This window comes from Acanthisitta chloris, unplaced genomic scaffold, assembly GCF_000695815.1.
Source record: "Acanthisitta chloris isolate BGI_N310 unplaced genomic scaffold, ASM69581v1 scaffold8260, whole genome shotgun sequence".
Classification (NCBI taxonomy): Eukaryota; Metazoa; Chordata; class Aves; order Passeriformes; family Acanthisittidae; genus Acanthisitta; species Acanthisitta chloris.
The window spans coordinates 29,504-48,735 of record NW_008649868.1 but is presented as its reverse complement, the minus strand read 5'-3'; the positions used below and the strand labels follow the sequence as shown (position 1 = coordinate 48,735).

Below are 19,232 nucleotides of genomic sequence, written 5' to 3'. Positions count from 1 at the left end.
AGTAGTAAAATAGCTGTCTCCTTAACATAGCCTGTAGCTCAGCTGCAGAGCAGATTTCTGTTTGAAGTCCTTCTCTCTGAAGGAAGCTGCTACACTTCTCCTCCTTTCCTTGGCAACGGTGATCTCTGTCTCCTCTTAAGAAAACTCCTGCCTGTCAACTGAAAGCTGCACAACAGCTTTTGAAAATCAGTAGTTTTCCTGACCTGCAAGACTTCAGATTTGGCAATTATAAGTGGAGAGGTTTTTTGAAGTGGACTGGAGAAATACAACCTCACATACAGCAAAGCACTATAGCAGAAACTTCCACCTGTTTTGATTTTATGTGAGTTTTGTTATAAAATACATGCAATTTTTATTCTTTTATACCTTAGAGGAAAACCTCTTGAGGGGTTTGTGTTTTTTCCATGAATGTCTTTTATTCAGGTCAAGTTCAGTCGTTTTTTTAAAAAAAAGCCATTTCCTTTTCCGTTGAACCACTGGCTTGCATAGCTAAAATTCCATACAAATGGACAGTGGGATTTATGAATTTGTTCTTGAAAAAAGCTTCTCACTTGTCTCTCATGCTGTTTTAATGATATTGAAAGTATGTGTTGATGTATGGGGGTGGGGGAAGGTTAGGTTCTATTGTGTGGTGGTGGGGGTTGTGTTTTTCTTGGTTTGTGGGGTTTCTGTGTGGTTTGTGTTGGAGGTTTTTTTGCATATTTGTGCTGGTTTGGGCTTCTACTTCAGCCCAAACTAGCACACTGTTTTACATGGTTGTAAGACTGGACCTGAAGAGCTTTTAACATCAAGGCACTGGGAAGCACTTCAGAGTAGTGCTTGCTTTAGAGACGCAAGTACACAGTGCAAGTCTGAGACAAGGAGTCATCTAGAGAACGGATAGGACAGCAAACCTCAAGCTTAGAGCTCAGGTCCTACTTCTTCCTTAAGGATGTGATCTACTTATCACACTCCCTTTGAAACAATTTCATTCTGTATTTGACTTAGGGTAAAAACCAAAAAAAAACCAGTCACGAGCCCTGCACCTAATGCAAGTCCTTTAAGTCTCAGCATTCTGCCTGTATTAGCCAAGGACTAGATGAAGAAATGGATTTGTTCTCTTGGTTAATAATGCCACAATCCAACCAGAGTTCATGTAACACTACCCCAGGCAGAGAGCACCCCAGCCCTTTCTGAGGTGCCAGCCCAGGTCGATGTCTGTGGGTGGTACTGTTTCCAATACAGATGCTGGGGCAGCATATGGCACTACCCAGTGGGGCTGGCACAGGTTACAGAACTGCATGGTAGCTGCTTTCCTTGGGCCTTTACTGGAGGCTCCACTGCCTCCATCCTGTGGGCTCTCTGCCCAGTGTGGAAGGAAAAGGCTCAGTGCTCTCCAGAGCCTGAGCAATCTCAAAGCCATGCTCCTCATCTCAGCAGCTGGACCTGGGTGAGGACACTGTCTGTCCTTCCTTCCTGCTAAGTATAAGCCACTGCACAGAAATGAATTCCAAATTAAGCCAGAAAGAGGAAGAAAGAGTTAAGTCTTTAGCATATTTTTTCTGTAGAAGTTGGTTAAGCCCCTTTTGAAGATGAGGGCAAAGGAGACATATAACACTATTATAATTTTGAAACAATTTCTTGTTTCTCAAGGCTTTTGTGAAAAACCATAAAATGCTGCTCTTACAGTCTGCGGAGGATCATCCAGGAAGAGACTGAGGACTTTCCTTGTTATTGTGGTTAAATTTAACTCTCTTGGAGCAGAAGAATTTAGGTTAGATTATCTGGTCCAACCCTTGCTTGTGGCACAACTACCCTCAAAGCCAGTTGAGGCTGCTCAGGCTCTCGTGCAGTGGCAGTACAGAGACACAACCTCTTTTCTGGGTGGCCTGCTCCAACGTTGCCCCACTTTTCCTGCAGGAAATTTAGATCAGCGTGGTGCCACTGCCTTCAGGGTTTCCATCCAACTCCCTATCCAAAAGCTAGCGCTTCCCTTGTGAGGTGAAAATTTAATTATGGGTCAACTACTAGGCTAGTGCAAATGGGTTTTGTTTATTTAACTAGGGCTTCTGATAAAGGTTCCTTGGAAGTTCTATGTAGCACTATGCAATTACCTGGGCTGGAACAATTGCTTTACCACCCTCTTCAGTGGATGCCAGGGCTGACAATGTACCATGCCACAACATGCCATCCTGCCCACCTTCTGACCCAGTGGCCACACCAGCCCTGTTTGGCTGCACATTGCATGGTTAACCACAAAGCAATCTGGCTAGAGGCTGTGCTATCAGATACTACTGTAGGATTTAAACATACCTCAAAGAAGGGAATTGGGATGTACCTTTACTGAAATGTACCTAATTATTTTTCTTCTTCCTCCACTCCTTACAAATAAGAAACAGTTAGGACAGTTGGACTGATTAGAATTAGTTACATTCTAGTTAATGGGATTAGGAATTGTGATGACCAGAAGCTCTACTTCTGCAGGGGAGAAGAGCACTAAAGGGGAAAATGGTGTTGAGTGTGGTGGAACAGGCAGGCACAGCCCCAAACACCCTGTGCTGAGTAAAGGCCAGGTAAATTGGAGCTTTATGAAGCCTTTGTCTGACCACAGCAGCCAGCAGAAAAATCACACAGAGCACATGAAGAGGTGCTCAAACACCTCTTGTGGCTTTGCCAAAGGCAAATATAGTTTCATCTATTTCACATACTGTTGTGAACTAATCTAAAGATTTCTTGTCTGAGCTTTCTTTTTGAAGGCTTTACTTTTACTTCAGATCTTACCTGTCTGGCTGTGAATGCAAACAAATACTTCAGGCAGACCTAGACATGCAAATTACCTGTGCTGTCTTCAGTGAGGAGGATTGTTATGAACTTTCAGTAACCCGTTTTCCTAGATATCTTCTGTGAATTTTTACACAAGAGGACATGAATATTTCAGGTGTAGTCATTGTACTTCAAGATTAGGTAATCTGTGGTATCTATTGATACCTTCCTGATCCCTTGGTGTGGGTTAAGGATTTTATGTTAATCTGTTCAGTGCAGACTCTTGCAGAAGTGCAGCACAGCAAATGCTGTGTTTTATACGTCCCTGCGAGGGCTAAGAAAGGTTCACTGCAGCTCACTTCCCTTCTGTTTGTTGTGCAGCACTTCTTGTTCTGACATTGGTTCAGCTCGATGGAGGAGCAAAACCTTATCACAGAGGTCCCAGCAGCCCTAAAGCGCCTGGCCAAATACGTCGTGCGTGGTTTTTATGGTGTAGAGCACTCCTTGGCCCTGGATATACTGATCCGCTACCCCTGTGTGAAAGAGGATGACTTGTTACAGCTGCTCAAGTTTGAACAGAAACAACTGCGCGCTGTCCTCAACACGCTCAAGGCAGACAAGCTGGTGAAGCTGCGTATGCGAGCGGAAACGGGGCCCAATGGGAAAAGCACAAGGCACAATTACTATTATATCAATTACAAGGTGCTGGTAGATGTGGTAAAATACAAACTGGATCATATACGCCGGAAAATAGAAGCAGATGAGCGGGATTCAGCTACCAGGCCTTCTTTTAAATGTCCATCTTGCTCTAGCACTTACACAGACCTTGAAGTCAACCAGCTCTTTGATGCCTTTACAGGTATGTAACATATTACTTGTTATCTTAAAGAATAACTGATAGCACAAAACTGGCTTCTAGGCAAATTTTGCAATAAAAGCCTGTGTGTTAGGATCTGCTTCTTGTTTGCTGGTGGATGAGGGCCTGGGACAGGAGACACTAGGAGGTGAGGGTAAGAGAAAACACTGTCTCTGTAGAACAGGCCAAGCAAGAGGAAGAATATACAAACTGGGGGTGGTAATCAGATTTCACTCCTTGGCTTTTCTATGAACAAAACTCTTAACCTGCTTTGAGATTAATCATCCAAGTCTTGTGAGTCCCACTTCCTCATATGGCAATGAGAACACAGCACTGGCTTTGTTTTGAATGTGTTAGTTAATCCACCTTGTGTGTTCAGCTCTTCTGACAGAAGAGTAGGACAAGATGGATAAAACTGTTTACCATCACGTACTGTAACAAGTGTCTTGCAGCTCAGTGGCAGCAGAGCAGAGGTGTTCTGTCACTCCTCCCCCCCAAGGTAAAAAGACACATCCACAGGAGAAATGGCATCAGAGCTTGTAGGATTTTCTTCTCTAAAATCAAAACAACTAGAGAGTACTCCTGTTTCAAAATGAGTTAAAATGGCATTACAGTGCAATACATTACTCTGAGCACAGCTACTGTGCTAACATTTGGGCCATGGTACCTGCAAAGAATGCCAGAGCCAGGGACAATGAACTTTATATGACTAACTTGAAATATCAGTGGTGAATTAACATACTGCCAGTTGGCCAAATCATCCCTTTGTTGTAAACGGAGGGACTCTGTTGAATTACTGAAATGCAAACATTGAGGCTGGCGATACATTTTAATAGTCTAATATTTATAGACATAAATACAGGTTTTCAGCATATGCTTTGACTCTAAATGACTCTTTCTGAGCAACTAAAACCAAATGTTGTTTATGCTTGCAAGTGTCTTTCTTACATTAAGAACTGAGAAGATGGTATCAGAGAAGAAAATAAACCTTACTGATGAGAGACCACGCCCAACCAACTTAACTTTCTCTCCTGAGCCATTTCTCTCTTGCACAGCAAGTGTGTGGCTATCTGTCTGTCCCATGCTTGCCTTTAGAACTCATCCCCCTAGTTAATGTGAAGAAATGGATAAAGCCAGAATGTTTTGGTAATTGTTGGGGCTGTGGACTGCCTAACAAGGTACTGCTGATCTCCTTGCATCCTATGAACATGAGAATTTTCAATCTGGAAATGTTGCAGAGACTTTCCGCTGCACTTACTGCAACACTGAAGTAGAGGAAGATGCCTCAGCGTTTTCCAAGCACGATGCTCGAACCTTGCTAGCCAAGTTCAATGAGCAGATTGAACCTGTCTTTGTGCTGCTGTGTGAGACTGAAGATATTGTTCTGCCCTATGACTTGCTGGAGCCTCAGCCAACTGTAATACCAGAATTATCAGAAAGGTATAAACATAACTCTAGAACTTCTGATCAATACAAACCTCCCCAACAACTTTCCAGTGGTACAATCTTTGAAATACTGAACTTGCAGCCTACTTTATACTCCATTCTGCATGGCTCAGTACTGTCAGTTGTTTAATGAAGAGGTCTGTAATATCTAAGGCATTCTAAATCATTCTGCATTTCTGGTTTTATTTTTCCTGGTTTTAAAAATAATTTATTTTCCAGATTTCTCCTTCACCTAATGCTCACAGCCCTTTCAGTGAGAAAGTAAAGCTTCTCTATCAGTGTGCTTCATGCAGAGATGCATTACTGAAGAGACCTTGCAAAAATCAATGGTTCAGAACCATTTGCCTCTGAGATGAGGCGACAGGAATGTAAATTGTTTTAATATAAATCACTTGTTAAAGCTTGTCTCTTGACAAAACATGTTTTGGGGCTTGTTTGTTTGGGGTTGTTGTTGGGTTTTTTTCCAATGGGAATGGGGAGAGGTTCTTGCCTTCATTTTAACCTGTCCAAACTTTGACATTTCATTCAGCTTTGATCAGAAGTTGGACTCGAGTGTGCAGGAATCCTGCAGCCACCCTGAAAGATGGGCACACAGAAGTTCCTCTGTTGGTGTTATGTATACCCAAAACTTAGTTATTGATGTTCAAGACTCAAAGTGCAAGAAGAAAACAAGAGAAAATGCAACTAAAGAGCAACCTATCTGGTTGTCACAGAGCACTGTGGAAAGAGCCTCAACAGCCAACAACAACAGTGTTGGTAAGTTTTCAGCATTAGCAAATAAATTCAGCAGCCTTAGTGTGTTTAAATATAGCTTTTCTATTGCAAATGTAGTGAGCTTGGTTTAGAAAACAGAGTAATGCCTCAGTTCTGCACTAGTGGTTATCAGACCTTAAGTTTCTAAAACTGTAGTACTCCTAAAGCCAGAGGTGGTCAGGTACCAGTCCTGAAACTTCTGGCTCTAACCCTGCAGTAACACTACGGTAATCTTTACAGGGGAAAGCTCTCAGAAATGTCTGTACTTTCAAGATGCCTGTGGTAACTGTAAACTGTTGATCCCTTTAACACTTAGTATTGTGTATTAGGCGTAAATGCATCTGACAAAACTGAAGAAAGTGTTAAAGAACCTGTCACTGATAATGAAATCATCAAGACTCTTCTGATCCACGAATCCAAGCTGTCACCTAGCACAGACCAGGCTCCTGTTGCCAAAAGCAAACTACATGCGTCAGGCAGTGATACCAGTGAGTCTGAAGAGGATGCCAAGCACTCAAGAGGAGCAGGCAGCAACACTGAACAAGAGGAGGAACAAAACACTTTAGGGCCTATTTTAATGGTAGGTGGACAGCCTCATTCATACAGTGAAGTGAGCGAAAATCCAGAGCTTGTGGCTCTGATGACAAATGAAGAGAAAGAAGCTTATATAAAAATAGGACAAGAAATGTTCCAGTCCATCTTTGAGTAAATACTACTGTATGAATATATGCAAACTCATATAGAATGGGAGAAGGCACTTCTAACTTAGGTGTTTCAAAGTTTACCACTGAAGGGTTAAGTTTTGTTTGAACTCCTTGCTGTTAAGCAAGATAGCAATCCTGTAGTAGGTAACTGCATTTCAAAATACTAGCATTGCAGCCACAGCAACTCAAAATTACTATGTGTTTTCTGGTGTCTTAATGCTTAGACTTTGTGAATGATGTAATTAGTTTTGGAGCATGAATCATTTCAGGATACCTTAGGATCTCATTAAAATAACATTTCAAAAGCAGTGATGCAATCTATTGTAAGAAATCAATTAATTCACCTTCCTCCCAGAAGCAGCAGTTACTTCCAGTAGTGAAAATTGTGTCCAAGTCCACTATGATTTGCTTTCACTCCATACCACAGTGTTCCAATTGCTTTGGTCACTCACTACACAACTGTGACAGACAGGTGTCACACAGCAACCTCTCTCTAAGGGAAGAGCTGTTACTAAATTGCATTAGCAAGAGATGAGAACCAGCTCTGACCTCTTAACTTGCTTCCTGAAAATAATTATCCCAAGTCATTGTTATGCATCATGGAGATCTGCTATGCTGGAGATGGCTGAACACCTGCCTGCCATTTTGCTTTGCTTGCATGTACAGCTTTTGCTTTATCTGTCAAACTGTCTTTACTTCAACCTGTGAGTCTTTTCACTTTCACTCTTCCTGATCCTGCTGGTGGGGCAGTGAGCAAGCAGCTTCTTGGTGCTCAGTTGCTGACTGGAGTTAAACCACAACACACACCATTCCAGGACATGAATTCAAGAAAGAGCACGAGGACACACCACTCTTGAGCTTAGAAATTAATGATATACCATATAAACTAGAACTTTTATAATGATATACCATATAAACTAGACTTGTTTCAAATATGCACACGTAATCTTGTTCTACTTTATAAAAATGTCCTCCTCTAGGTCTACTGAGTGATTCTTGGGCTAAAAACTTTGTTGACAAAATGGTAAATGTTCTTTTTTCTGTATACAGTAACTAAACTGTCTTCAAACCTTTTGCTAATATACTTTTGTCTTTGGACATGACAGTCATGTGACTATAATCTCCCATTTCAAAATTCAATCATAAAACCGAGTGACACTCCAAACAAACTAACAAAAGCAAGCACAGAAGAATTACATTCTCACTTTATTTAAACTTCAGGCATAGTTAAGGCTTCACTGTCACTAGATGGTCCCACTGTATATTGCCACACTATCGCACTAACCTCCAAAGCAACACAATCCTGAACTAGACATGACCAGTGATTTTTGTAACTACTTGGAGAAAAGCCTCGTGTTTGTTCAAGGTAAACAAGATCTCTATAATGAAGCAGATCTGCTGAATAAGCTACTTCCAGCTCAGGTTTATGACTTAGTGTTAACAACTCTGATCTGAAAAAATTAAGTTTTCCAATATACTTTTCTACAATTCTAATTCCACTTCACCATGAAACTCCATTAGGTGCTGAATTTAACTTTTTTTAAAAAAAATGTTATCTTTAATTGTAATTTCCTGAATTTCTTTACAAAGTCAAATACTTTAGGAACAGATTATACAGACTTTCAATGGCAGCAATTTTAAGTCCTGCTTGTGACAGGATATGGACGTTTTTAGGCCAATTTATTCCTCTGAACACTCACAGTGCAAAACAGCAAATGCAGAAAAGTGCAGCTGGTTTCCGCAGCTAACTATAAACCAGGGGTATTGAACTTCACCTCAGAAAAATGTGCTGGTAAAAAGAAATTCCACAGGCCATAAACAGGAACTTCTTTGTGGCAGACCAGCTATCCTCTAGGCTGTAAAGGCAACATATAGGCACATACTGTGTCTACACCTCATATTTGTAATGGAGAAACACGGTGGGACAAGAATTTCTTGTCAGCAGTGTTTCTTGTAAGAGAAGTAACAAACTGCTGCAAGCATCCCAACACTTAAAGTCAGTTAACTTTCAGGAACAAGCTCAGCACACCAGTTTGTAAGCCAGAAGAAAACTTTTCGAAAGACAGAACGTACAGACAAGTCCAAACTTTATTTAAAACTACCATTTTGAACAATTTTAAAATTACTAAACAAGTCACAATAAAAAATAAAAAAAAATTAAGACAGAAAAAAGAACAGTGCAGCAAAACTGAATAGAATATTCAGTTCCAGCTGTTCAAACTGCCACAGGCAGAAGTTCACATACCTATCCTAAGAGGCAGTGTGTCAAAAATTGTACATTTTTATACACTTCCAGAATTCTGGGAAAGTAGTGCTGATCTTCCATATGCATTTGTATACATGGAGTTTATAAATGCAGATATCTTCAGGTTATTCTCATGCATTTGGAGCTCCAAAAGTTTCTGGAAAATAAAGAGTACACTCGGCATTGTCTAACAGCTACAAGGCATCAAACACAGCTCATGACCACATTTTGACTCCTAGTAAGTATCTACTGAAGTACCTTGATGACATATTTCATCTTAACAAGCATTCTGAGCCATGGCTTACTTGAACAGCTCCAGCCATCCTCCATACACAGATTGACAATGGCTTAGTGCTAGCTGCAAATCTGGTGTGGCAATGGCATTCTTATCCAGACTGCTCCCATGAGAGGAATATGCATCAGTATTCACCAAACAGACACAACAGACACACTGCTAGCATGAGCCAATGACAATGCTGACAGGCACTGAATGAAATGGAAGGAAAATGCACCTTCCTTCACACTCTCTTCTGGAAAAATCTATGCTGTCACTGCAAATGCATGGCAAAAAAAAAAAGTGCAGCACTTTCATCAGTTTATACTGTTTGAGGAACCAGAACTCACTACACTAGCAGAAAACTGTTTTTGTAACAGCGTAATACCAGTTCATGGAAGTGGCACATTTTTACTGCTATCATACACAATGACACTTTTTTCTACCTCATGGTATGCATCATATGAAAACTAACTTCCTTTCCCTGAAGAGGTATTTTACTATTCTGAAAAGTCTCTTGAACTTTTCTATCACAAAAAGATGGAGCAGTCTGTCAGCAAATTATATTGAACATTATTAAATCAGATTATAGCAATTATAATGTGCAATGTTATTAAACCCAAGCTTGTGTAACAAGAAACAAAAATGATACTCTGTTCTAATAAGTTTCAAAACCATTATGTTGTGACATGTATTTTACATATGTTAATTTTTATGACTTTATCAGCCACAGAATCTGATTTGGAAGGTAAGTCCCTCCATAGCAATACAACATTTTCAAATGCATGATAACAAAAAAGGATATTCTTTCAGCACTGTGATAACTGCTTACTTCAATCAGTGATATTTAAATTCTAGCATTCCAGAGTGTTTTCCCAATTCATGTGTAGGACTTAGAAAATAATCTTTACCAGGTTCTTTCAAAGTTTGGGCATCTCCTACTAATTCTTGATCTTTAGCTCCATGTCCATCCAGTAATTCACCTGACAAGCTGTTGATTTGGGCCTCCGTTTCCATTTTCTTCATTAAATCTGCCTTTGGAACAGATAAAGCAGATCTCAAAATTCTGGATAATTCTTACTGGTGTGTAGATAGCAAAGATATTTAGGGTGTGCACTTCTAAACAATAACCCCCACAAATAATAGCAAAATACCTCTGAGTACACAGCAAGTTTAAGGGGCAAGTCTTCAACTTTTACAAAGTCATCTTCATCAGATTTTTGACTTACATTTCCAGATCCAGCTTCCTGTTAACAAAAATAGTGATATTTAAGAGAACAGTGCTAGCTTGTTTTCTTTTCACTCCAAAACTAAGTTCTGACTATTAAAGTACATCAAAAAACCAAAGCCCATATCGAATTTGGAGATGAAAACTAAACAAGACTGGAAACGAGAAATACCACTGAAATAGAAAAAAGCTTCTCATTCCTCTTGGATGTACCTTAGCTGGAGGATACTCACATATTCATTCACTAGCACGGGTGACTCCGTATCGGGGCTGCCAGCCATGGAGCTCTCAGAACTTGCACCAGATTTGTTTCCTATACACGTGGTATCTAGTGTTTGAGATTCATTTACTGGTAAAGGTGAGTTTGATTCTTCTGTTTTCATCGTGGCTGTTACAAAGGACTCTGGGCTATTGACTGTTAAAGGTGGTGTATTCTCCATGACATTGAAGTAATGAGGCAAAATTGTAGCCACATCTTGTTCACCTAAAACCACAAAGCTATGTTTTAACCAGGCAGAGATAATGATTCTGAGCATACAAAAATGCCAGGTGATGATCCAAAGCTACAAATGATCAATGCAAGTGAATTACAGCCTCTCAGATCAACTCAAAGCTGATTGAAATAAAATATCAGTTATTTGTACTCTCATTATCCCACGAGAGTACAACTTCATTTCTGACCTAAGACAGTTTTCTTTAAAAAACAAACCTTCCAGAACTAAGTATCTACTGTAAAATATTCATTCTAGGTATGAGGAGATGTAATACAGATCAACAAATTCCTTAGCATCTTGCCACATTCTTGTGGCAACACAAGACCTACTCCAATACTGCTTTTAGTCTACAAAAAAAGACCAAGAACAAAGCCAGTGTTTGCCACAGACAAACACAGGAAAACTGCCTGTTACATTAGAAGCAAAATGCCTACCACCTAGTGCTGGTTCAGTCTTTTGATAGACAATTAACTCTGCTACAGTTGTGTGCCAAGAGCTGCAACCACCAACAGAAATTCGTGCTCATGTCAAGCATCAAAACCACATCTACCTAAGTAAGATTATCCCAGGTTTGCTGTGTCAATATAAAGACAGATATATCTAGGCAACTGATAGAGTTCCATGGAAAAGTCCAGTAAACTCTTGCAAATCTGATCATCCCTCTTAATTGCACATAACACAGGCACACAATTCTCACAGTATTCAAATCCATAGGGAAGTATTAGTCTCTCAGTTACAGCCTATAGGCCTTACCTTTAACATCAACAGATTCTTGTTCTGATGACAAAATCTCACTGCTTTTTGCCTTATTCAATTCTTGGTTTGAAGTCTATTGAGGAAGGTAGAAACAAGTTAGGACAAATTCTACTGATCAGCTTAACAGCTTATTGGCTAATTTACTAACTAGAAATACACTATACACTTACTCCATGATTCTGTCTTTTCACTAGTTTGAAATAAAGACAGCAAGTCCCACTCCCTATGCCTCAGTTTGTCAACAAAATCTTACAAAACTATTAACACTGATCCAAGTGTTTTAAGTGATCATTTCCCTTTCGTTATAGTATTTCCCAGGTAAACTCTTCAGTTCCACTGAAAAGATCTACTGTTTTAGCCTTCAAAATAATATGCTACAGTTACATCCTTGCATTATGTTAATACCTGTTGAGTAAACCAAAGTTTCAAGAGATTCAGAAGTCAATCTTATTGACTGAAATGTAAAGGACTGACTCCAGAACCAGGTCAAACACATCCAAATGTTTTCAAGGAAAACAACAGTGAAATGAGAACAGCAGCTAGTAACATTTCACCATCGTTCTAGAAAAAAAATCTCACATGATAAAGAAGAAAGACAAATCAAAGACATGCTAGAATACAAGAATCAGTGACTCCCAATTAGAACATGATGTTGGCAGACACAGAGATTAAAATGTTAAAGGTTTAAAACATGATGCTTTTTTTCAAAGTTTATTTTTTCCATTGCAGCTTAGTACTTTCTCTGATAGCAGATGTAAACATTAGTTTTGTCTGCATGCCTCCATCCATTTTGGCATCAGCTATACCAATACTAAATTCAGGTGAGGAATGCTTTATTTTGTATGCAGTAGCTATTGATTTCAAGTAATTTCTTGTATCATTCTTCTACTTCAAATAGTACGAAAACAGTGCAACAATCAAACTGAGGTACATACACGTATGTACTGAAAAGCTGTGCACTGGCTTAGGTTTGTTCTGCATGTACAGTTTTGGTGATACCTGTTCATTTTCAGTTGTTTCACTGCTGGCTTGTAGTGATGTCTGCACATCAACAGGTCCTTCCTCAAACTCTATTTCTTCATCCTCATTCTCATCTTCTCCACTGCCATAGTTAGTCAGAGCTTGGGTTTCTGCTTTTGATAAACCTAAAGGCAAAACCACCTTCATATAGCCAAACTGCTTTGGGGAATTTACTGCAATGATCAGTTATAACCCTTAATTTTAAAGAATATTTTGAAGTAAGTTACAGCAACTACTTAACTTTCAAACATCTATATGCTTTCACATCAGCTATATTACAAACAAACACCTCTGTGTTGGTGTGAATTATCTACGTTATTAAACAAGTCGGTGTGAAGAATGTAAATGGTAAGGGAATCCAAGCCAGGAATAGTTTGTGTAAGACGAAAACCAGGACCAAAAAAATTATTAGAAATATACAAGATTAAGTAAAAGCATATTTTAAAAATCCATTATTTAAATGAAAAACTGCATAAAATTTTAGCAGCTTTCAAATTGTTCAGGTTAAAGGCTGAGAAACTTAGAGTTTAGCTGAGACAGAATATATAACTGAATGAATCTGTTTGTAATGTATTTTTACAGATCTACTGATTACGAAGAGAACAAGCTCCTCTAACTGCAATGTCTAACCCTTGGCATGATGCTAGTACAGTACTGCAGAGTTTCCACCGAAAAGGGACTGACTAGATAATCTGCGAGGTTACACAGCAGGACAGCAGGCAAATCCTGTTGTAAAACTAGTTGGTCAAAACTACAGTGAAAGCACTGAATAATGAGCTATATAAAAAGGACATACTTATTGCCACTGGGCCACTTTCACTTTCCTCATCCTCCTCTTGATCAGACACCTCAGACTTAATGCTTTCAGGAATTCCATTACCAGCATACATTTCCGAGTCCTGGACTTGTTTAACTGTTTCAGTCTCATCTTTGTCCTAGGAAAACAAGGAATACTATGCAATTTCACGTTTGTTTTTCTAAAGATCAAGCTATAGTTTCTGCATCAAGAAGTCATCTTTGTTTCTCAAAAATAAGTATCTACAGACTAGAAATCTGTTTAAGTAGTCCTTGAAGTCTTGAAATGAATACTGCAAAGCTACTCCTAAAACAGAGCATCAGAACTTCCCATAAGAGATCATGCAGTCTTCAGACACAGCTGACATCAGACATATCAGAGATGTCATAATTATTGAGTCTTTGATCAGCATGCTAGGTTAAAAAAACCTTTCTTTAAAGTAGATGTTATCAAGAAGACAGACACACCTGCATTATAACCTTCTAGCAACTTCCTTGCTCCTCCTAAATGAAGAGTAAAATCCACAAGTATTTCTAACTGCAGCTACTCATTTCTCCAGCAATAGCTACTCAGCAGTTTCTCTGCTAAATCATTTGCTAAATACTCTGAGTGAACAAATTCTGCTCAGCCTATATGAACCCCAAGTAAAGCCCTGAGTTTGGCTCCAAAGCTTGAAAGGACAGCAAGAAAGGACTTCTACACTACAGCAACCATAACAAGTGATACACAGCTTCCCAATCTTAACTGCAAAGCAGTGACAGAAGCTCTAAGGCCTAGGAGAAAGCACTGACTCCATGCCCATACATGCCTACACGTAAGCCTACCTACATTTAGGAAAGCAATAAACATTCTACTTAGCACACTACCTATACCTTTCCTGTGGCTGGAGAAAGCTAAATATTCCAGTAGAAAATACAAAACTTCATACACAACCCCTCTCCCCAAACACAATGATATTAGTGGTTTTCAAAACAAAGAGCAAAGGGAAAAATTCTGAGCTCTAACATTTAATACCCAGAGCATGTGCAGACTTGGACTCTTGAGACCTCAAATACCACGTGTCCCAACTCAGAACATCAGTCTTATCTTTAAGATGACAAGTAAATCAACTTATTCCATACCATTAAAAAAAAAAGAATATGCTAACTGCTAAAAATAGTTAAGCTTGTCCTTGTTATCTAGCTGTTCAGTAAATTACAACTTTCTCAATGCTCTGAGCTAGGAATACAGGCAACAGCTCCAGACCAAATCCCACAATAAACACCTTCAGAACAGGAGTTTATTTTTTTTTTATACAGAAAATGAATACTAAAAGGAAATACAAGATCCTACCCTAAATCTGCTCAGCAAGTATCAAAATTATTCCATTTCAGCTGCTTAGCATTCAATATAAACTCTGCTCTTTTTAGACTTTCAAGTTGTAAAACCTAAAGCAATACTTATTCCACATAAAGGTCACAATAAATAGAAAAGCATCTTTAATGCTATCTTTGCTGAGCTGAATGCAGCAAACAAGTAAGTTAACAAGTAAAAGTAACAAGATAATGTTTTCTAAGTGCACCAAATAGTCTTCATGCTGGTAATGGCTCTGCAGGAGCAAAAGGAACAAAACCAAGAGTAACCAAGCAACTGATACTGGATGCACATAACACACACTTACTGATGAAGTCATTTCCCAGACAATCAACTCATTAAAAAGGGAAATTATAATTTACTTTGTTACTTTTATAAAGTAAATCACTGAAAAGAACAGAAAGAGATTAATAAACACTGGGAAATGGGCTGCATATAGATACTTGATTCCTATGACATAACAATAAGACTAAGTGATCTATGGAATGACCTGAGGAATAAAGACAGTTGAGAGACATTCACATACTTTGTCCTCATCGACATCTTCAGCAGATGAACAAACATCCACCTGGAGACCTTTTTTTGCCTAGAAGAAACACAAACTGTCTTCAATTCTAAACTGAAATAACTTTGAAATACTGAAACAAACCAGGGCTTCATGAAAGCCAGGCTGAAATGCCAATCTTTCAAAGAACTGCCATTTTAAAACAGCAGTAAGCCACAGGGACTTCTGTACTGAGAGATGTTTACACAGATGTCTTCAAAACTTCAGAATTGCAAAGTATTACAAAAAACTGCACTAGTACTTTTTATTTAAACAATTATGTTTATATTGGGCTAATTCTACAGTCTGTGGTTGAATCACATTTAACATAAGGAATTAGATATACCATGGCAAAGAGATTGGAAATAGGTGATCTTTTAGGTCCCTTCCAACCTAAACTGGGGGCACAGGGGCACCATTCTGTGATTCTAACTCTGGCCAAGACAAAGTCCTGTGTTTTTCAGCATGTAATCTAATACCAGTTACTTTACTGGACTCAAGAGAGCCAGAAAATTGAGCAAGATCAGATGTGCCTGCATCAGGACCCCAGAGCTGAGGGCTGTGAGAAGACCATGCAGAGAGAATTGTGTGGGTCTTTACAAAGTAATCAGGACCTACCACTTGTGGCTCATCTCTGGATCTGCTAAATCTGAACTGCTGCCACAGCAACAAGGCAAACATTGGCCTTAACCCTCTGTCTTCCAGAAGAGGAGAAGAAATGCTGAATCTAAGCTCCATGCTTTCTCACAGTAGTGTATAAACCAAACCTTCATGTTACAAAGGCCCAGTGAACAATTTCCTACTTTTTCTGAAGTCATGTCCAAATCTTCCTGGATTCAGAGTGTTCTTCTTTACAAGGCACTCCACAGTCTCTCATAATAGCCATGCAACTGGTATATCTAAGTTGAACTATCTTGAAATACAGCTGATGATACCTAACTGATTTGCATCTATGAACATGATCTGGTTTAGTGTTTGTTTTGTAAATAGTTCATTAAAAAAAGCTGTGCTCCTAATAAAAGCAATACTAAAATTAATAATGTAAATGGTGGCAAGACTATTGCCTACAGTCTCAAATACTTTATATATATTTTACACTCCAGGTCTTAGAAAGGTCTTTTCTGTATGCCAACAAACCAACTATTTGATGACTTCATAGGACTTAGTTGAATTTCGTAAAGATAGTGCCTAACTAAACTGCTGCAAGGAAACCTGCAGGCATAACTGGAGAGATGATGAACTGGAACTCCCAATACGTCAAAATATTTAGCTGGAGCAGACTTAAGTTTCTTCATAGTAGGTAGTATGAGGCTGGGTTTGATCTGTGCTGAAAACAGGGTTGATAACACAGGGATGTTTTCATTACTGATAAGCAGCACTTGCTCAGAATCAAGGCCTTTTCTGCTCCTCACCCCACACCACTAGCAAGGAGTTGAGGGTGCACAAGAAGCTGGAAGAGGACACAGCTGGGAAGCTGATCCCAGCTCTCCATAGGGATATTCCATACGACACAGCATCATGCTCACCATTTAAAGCTGGGGAAAGAGGGAGGAAGGAGGGGACATTCAAAATGGTGGCATTTGTCTTCCCAAGTTACCACTGTGCACGATGGAGCTCTGTTCTCCTAGAGGGGGCTGAACATCTGCCTGCCCATGGGAAGCGGTGAATTCATTCCTTGTTTTGCTGTGCTTGTGTGCACACCTTTTGCTTTACCACTTGAACTGTCTTTATCTCAACCCACAAGTTTTCTTCATTTTACCCTTCAGACCCCATCCAGCCACAGGGCAGTGAGCAAGTGCCTGTGTGGGGCTCAGCTGCCTACTGGGGTTAAACCACAATAACAACTCAATGGCCCCAGATGTTGATACTATAGTCAACAGTTGTCTATTCCCTCCTATGAGCAGACACAGCCATTAGATCATTTCCTCTCAATTATGAGCAAAGTCTACACATTTAGATATCTGTAACAGACTCATCTACAATGTAGGACTTGTCCATACTAAAGAAAACCAGTTCATGCTCCTACATGAGAAATACTGTAATTCCACAGCACTAATAGGCAAAATAAATAAATGCAACATATGAAACAAGGTAATCAAGCTAGTTTAGGAAATACAGATATTTAGCAATCTCAAAAGAGCTACATTTTTCAAGAATATAAAACAACAAACCTCTTTAGCATACGACTGTATCACTTCAGTAGTTTCTATTTTTCGTTTACATTTCTGCTTTACAGAAATACTGTTGTTGTCCAAGTCTTGCATAAGTTTAAAAAAGGCTAATTCATTAAATAACACTTCAGAGATCTCCACAAGAAGATCCTCCCCACAATCCTTTAATTTTCTACCAGCAAATTTCGCCAGTGAATCCTGTGAAGAGAAATAATCCTTAAGTTTTTGAAACAGGCTTTCAAACTTCAAAAACTATTTTTCATATTCCTAGTAACTCACAATTAGTTATGTATATAATAGCTCATTTATTTTTAAATACGTTTTTGTGTCTTAAACAGATTTTTAAGTGGAATCTATAGCCACATTAACACCTGGTAAGTTGGTGATTTGAACTCCATGCTTGTGGAAGAAAAATAAGAAAGGAATGAGCACGCTGTTGGTTTTCAGAAATTTACAGCAAATATCCACGAGGAGCATGACCAGAGCTGTCCCTGGAGACAGTCACACACCAGAGATACACCTCTCACTATCTGGCAGTGACAGAAAAGAAGTTCTGTACATGGTAAAGCTTTTAATTTTAGGAAAGAAGGTAATACCTCATCACTGTATTAAAGCTGAAGAACAGCAAGCTATGCTACTGAAGCTGTAAAATACAACTTCAGGGAAGCAGGCTTATCAATTTCTTATTAGCTAACTTGCAAGAGTGTTGCAAAATAGCACTGAAAAACTACTAACCTGAAGTATACTGCCAAGCTGCTTATGAAAGAACTTCACAAATTCTTTACTTTCATCATTTTGTTGTGTAAGAATCAAGACCATACGTCTTACTGACGTCAGTAGTTGAGAAGAGCATACTTCATCCATGTGCTCCTAGACAAGTACCATAGAATGAGCATAATTACCACTTGAAAAAAAAAAATTAGCCATCAACTCATATATTGAAATTTATAAAAAAAGAATCACCTGCCCACAGAAGGAACAGTACTACACAAACAGGTCCTAACTCATTTCACAAACACCGTCCCTCATTAATGACTAATCAGGACACACAAAGCTTGATATCACTTTTCCAATACGTGAGTACATGTCACCTTAGAACATTTGGACAAACTAAGAATCTTCCTATACTGTGGCTGTGTACTGAAGTGTGTGTTAAGATATCTATTGCTGCATGCTGCCTCAGAATTGCAGACAAAACACAAGTCTGCAGCCAGTGCAACTCTGGCATGACAACAATATACAGTTTTTCAACCCAGTATCAACCAAGTACCTTATTACACAAACCTAAGCTTATATACTGCACGTACTATAAAAGGGAACAGGGAGATGACTTAAGCATCTTACAACTCAATCTCTGCTCTTCAACCTCACAAAGAAGGAACTGGGACAATTTCTCCTTCTTTAGAGAAGTACATTTTTATTTTGTATTCACAGACGTTAACGACCTCAACAGCTTTAAAGATACTTATAAACAGGAGAAAATGCTGCTAAAAATCAACAACCCAGAGCTATTCCTCAAAAACATCTCAAGCTCCATTATAATGTAACAGTTTTAAGTAGTTATCTCTGCTCTCTTTGCTAAAGGGCAGCAAATATTTCAGTACATTCTCAAACATTACTATTTGGTCAGCTCCAAAGCAAGCAAGCTCTGTTCTTTTTGATGTCAAGCCCACCAGCCCTATGAAATCTCAAAACCTCACCATTTCTTTCCCTGTTAAAAACTCCACAAATTAATTCTCACATCACCCTCAGCAGCGTCTGCAACTTAACACATTTATTGGCAGCTGTTTCTAAGATGCAAGTTATCAACTTTATTTAAAGTTCTTCTGTGCAATTACACAGGTCCTTCT

At 39.1% G+C, this 19,232-nt stretch overlaps 2 protein-coding genes across 2 annotated transcripts in view; one reads left to right on the top strand and one right to left on the bottom strand.

Moving 5' to 3' along the window:
• The first annotated feature begins 3,153 nt into the window (after positions 1-3,153).
• On the top strand, positions 3,154-6,506 carry LOC103803122 (general transcription factor IIE subunit 1-like). Its single transcript, XM_009075694.1, has 4 exons — positions 3,154-3,601; positions 4,837-5,038; positions 5,574-5,800; positions 6,127-6,506. The coding sequence occupies exons 1-4, from the start codon at positions 3,154-3,156 to the stop codon at positions 6,504-6,506; spliced, it is 1,257 nt and encodes a 418-aa protein (XP_009073942.1).
• A 2,066-nt stretch (positions 6,507-8,572) lies between these two features.
• The window catches only part of PCM1 (pericentriolar material 1), a 36,913-nt gene continuing 26,253 nt past the window's right edge, over positions 8,573-19,232 (bottom strand). Inside the window, exons 28-37 of the mRNA XM_009075584.1 lie at positions 18,118-18,252; positions 17,383-17,580; positions 15,194-15,253; positions 13,315-13,453; positions 12,498-12,643; positions 11,496-11,571; positions 10,482-10,732; positions 10,175-10,267; positions 9,932-10,055; positions 8,573-8,903 (exon numbers count right to left, since the gene is read on the bottom strand). Of these exons, the coding sequence (XP_009073832.1) occupies positions 8,878-8,903; positions 9,932-10,055; positions 10,175-10,267; positions 10,482-10,732; positions 11,496-11,571; positions 12,498-12,643; positions 13,315-13,453; positions 15,194-15,253; positions 17,383-17,580; positions 18,118-18,252 (1,248 nt within the window). The 3' untranslated portion in view covers positions 8,573-8,877. The remainder of the gene's footprint in view (positions 8,904-9,931; positions 10,056-10,174; positions 10,268-10,481; positions 10,733-11,495; positions 11,572-12,497; positions 12,644-13,314; positions 13,454-15,193; positions 15,254-17,382; positions 17,581-18,117; positions 18,253-19,232) is intronic.

What these genes read in the sequence shown, in the direction of transcription:
- LOC103803122 (XM_009075694.1), top strand. Translation starts at nt 3,154, where the DNA reads ATGGAGGAGCAAAACCTTATCACAGAGGTCCCAGCAGCCCTAAAGCGC. An exon ending in GCTCTTTGATGCCTTTACAG is followed by an intron (nt 3,602 to 4,836) that starts GTATGTAACATA and finishes GAAATGTTGCAG; the next exon opens with AGACTTTCCGCTGCACTTAC. An exon ending in ATACCAGAATTATCAGAAAG is followed by an intron (nt 5,039 to 5,573) that starts GTATAAACATAA and finishes CATTTCATTCAG; the next exon opens with CTTTGATCAGAAGTTGGACT.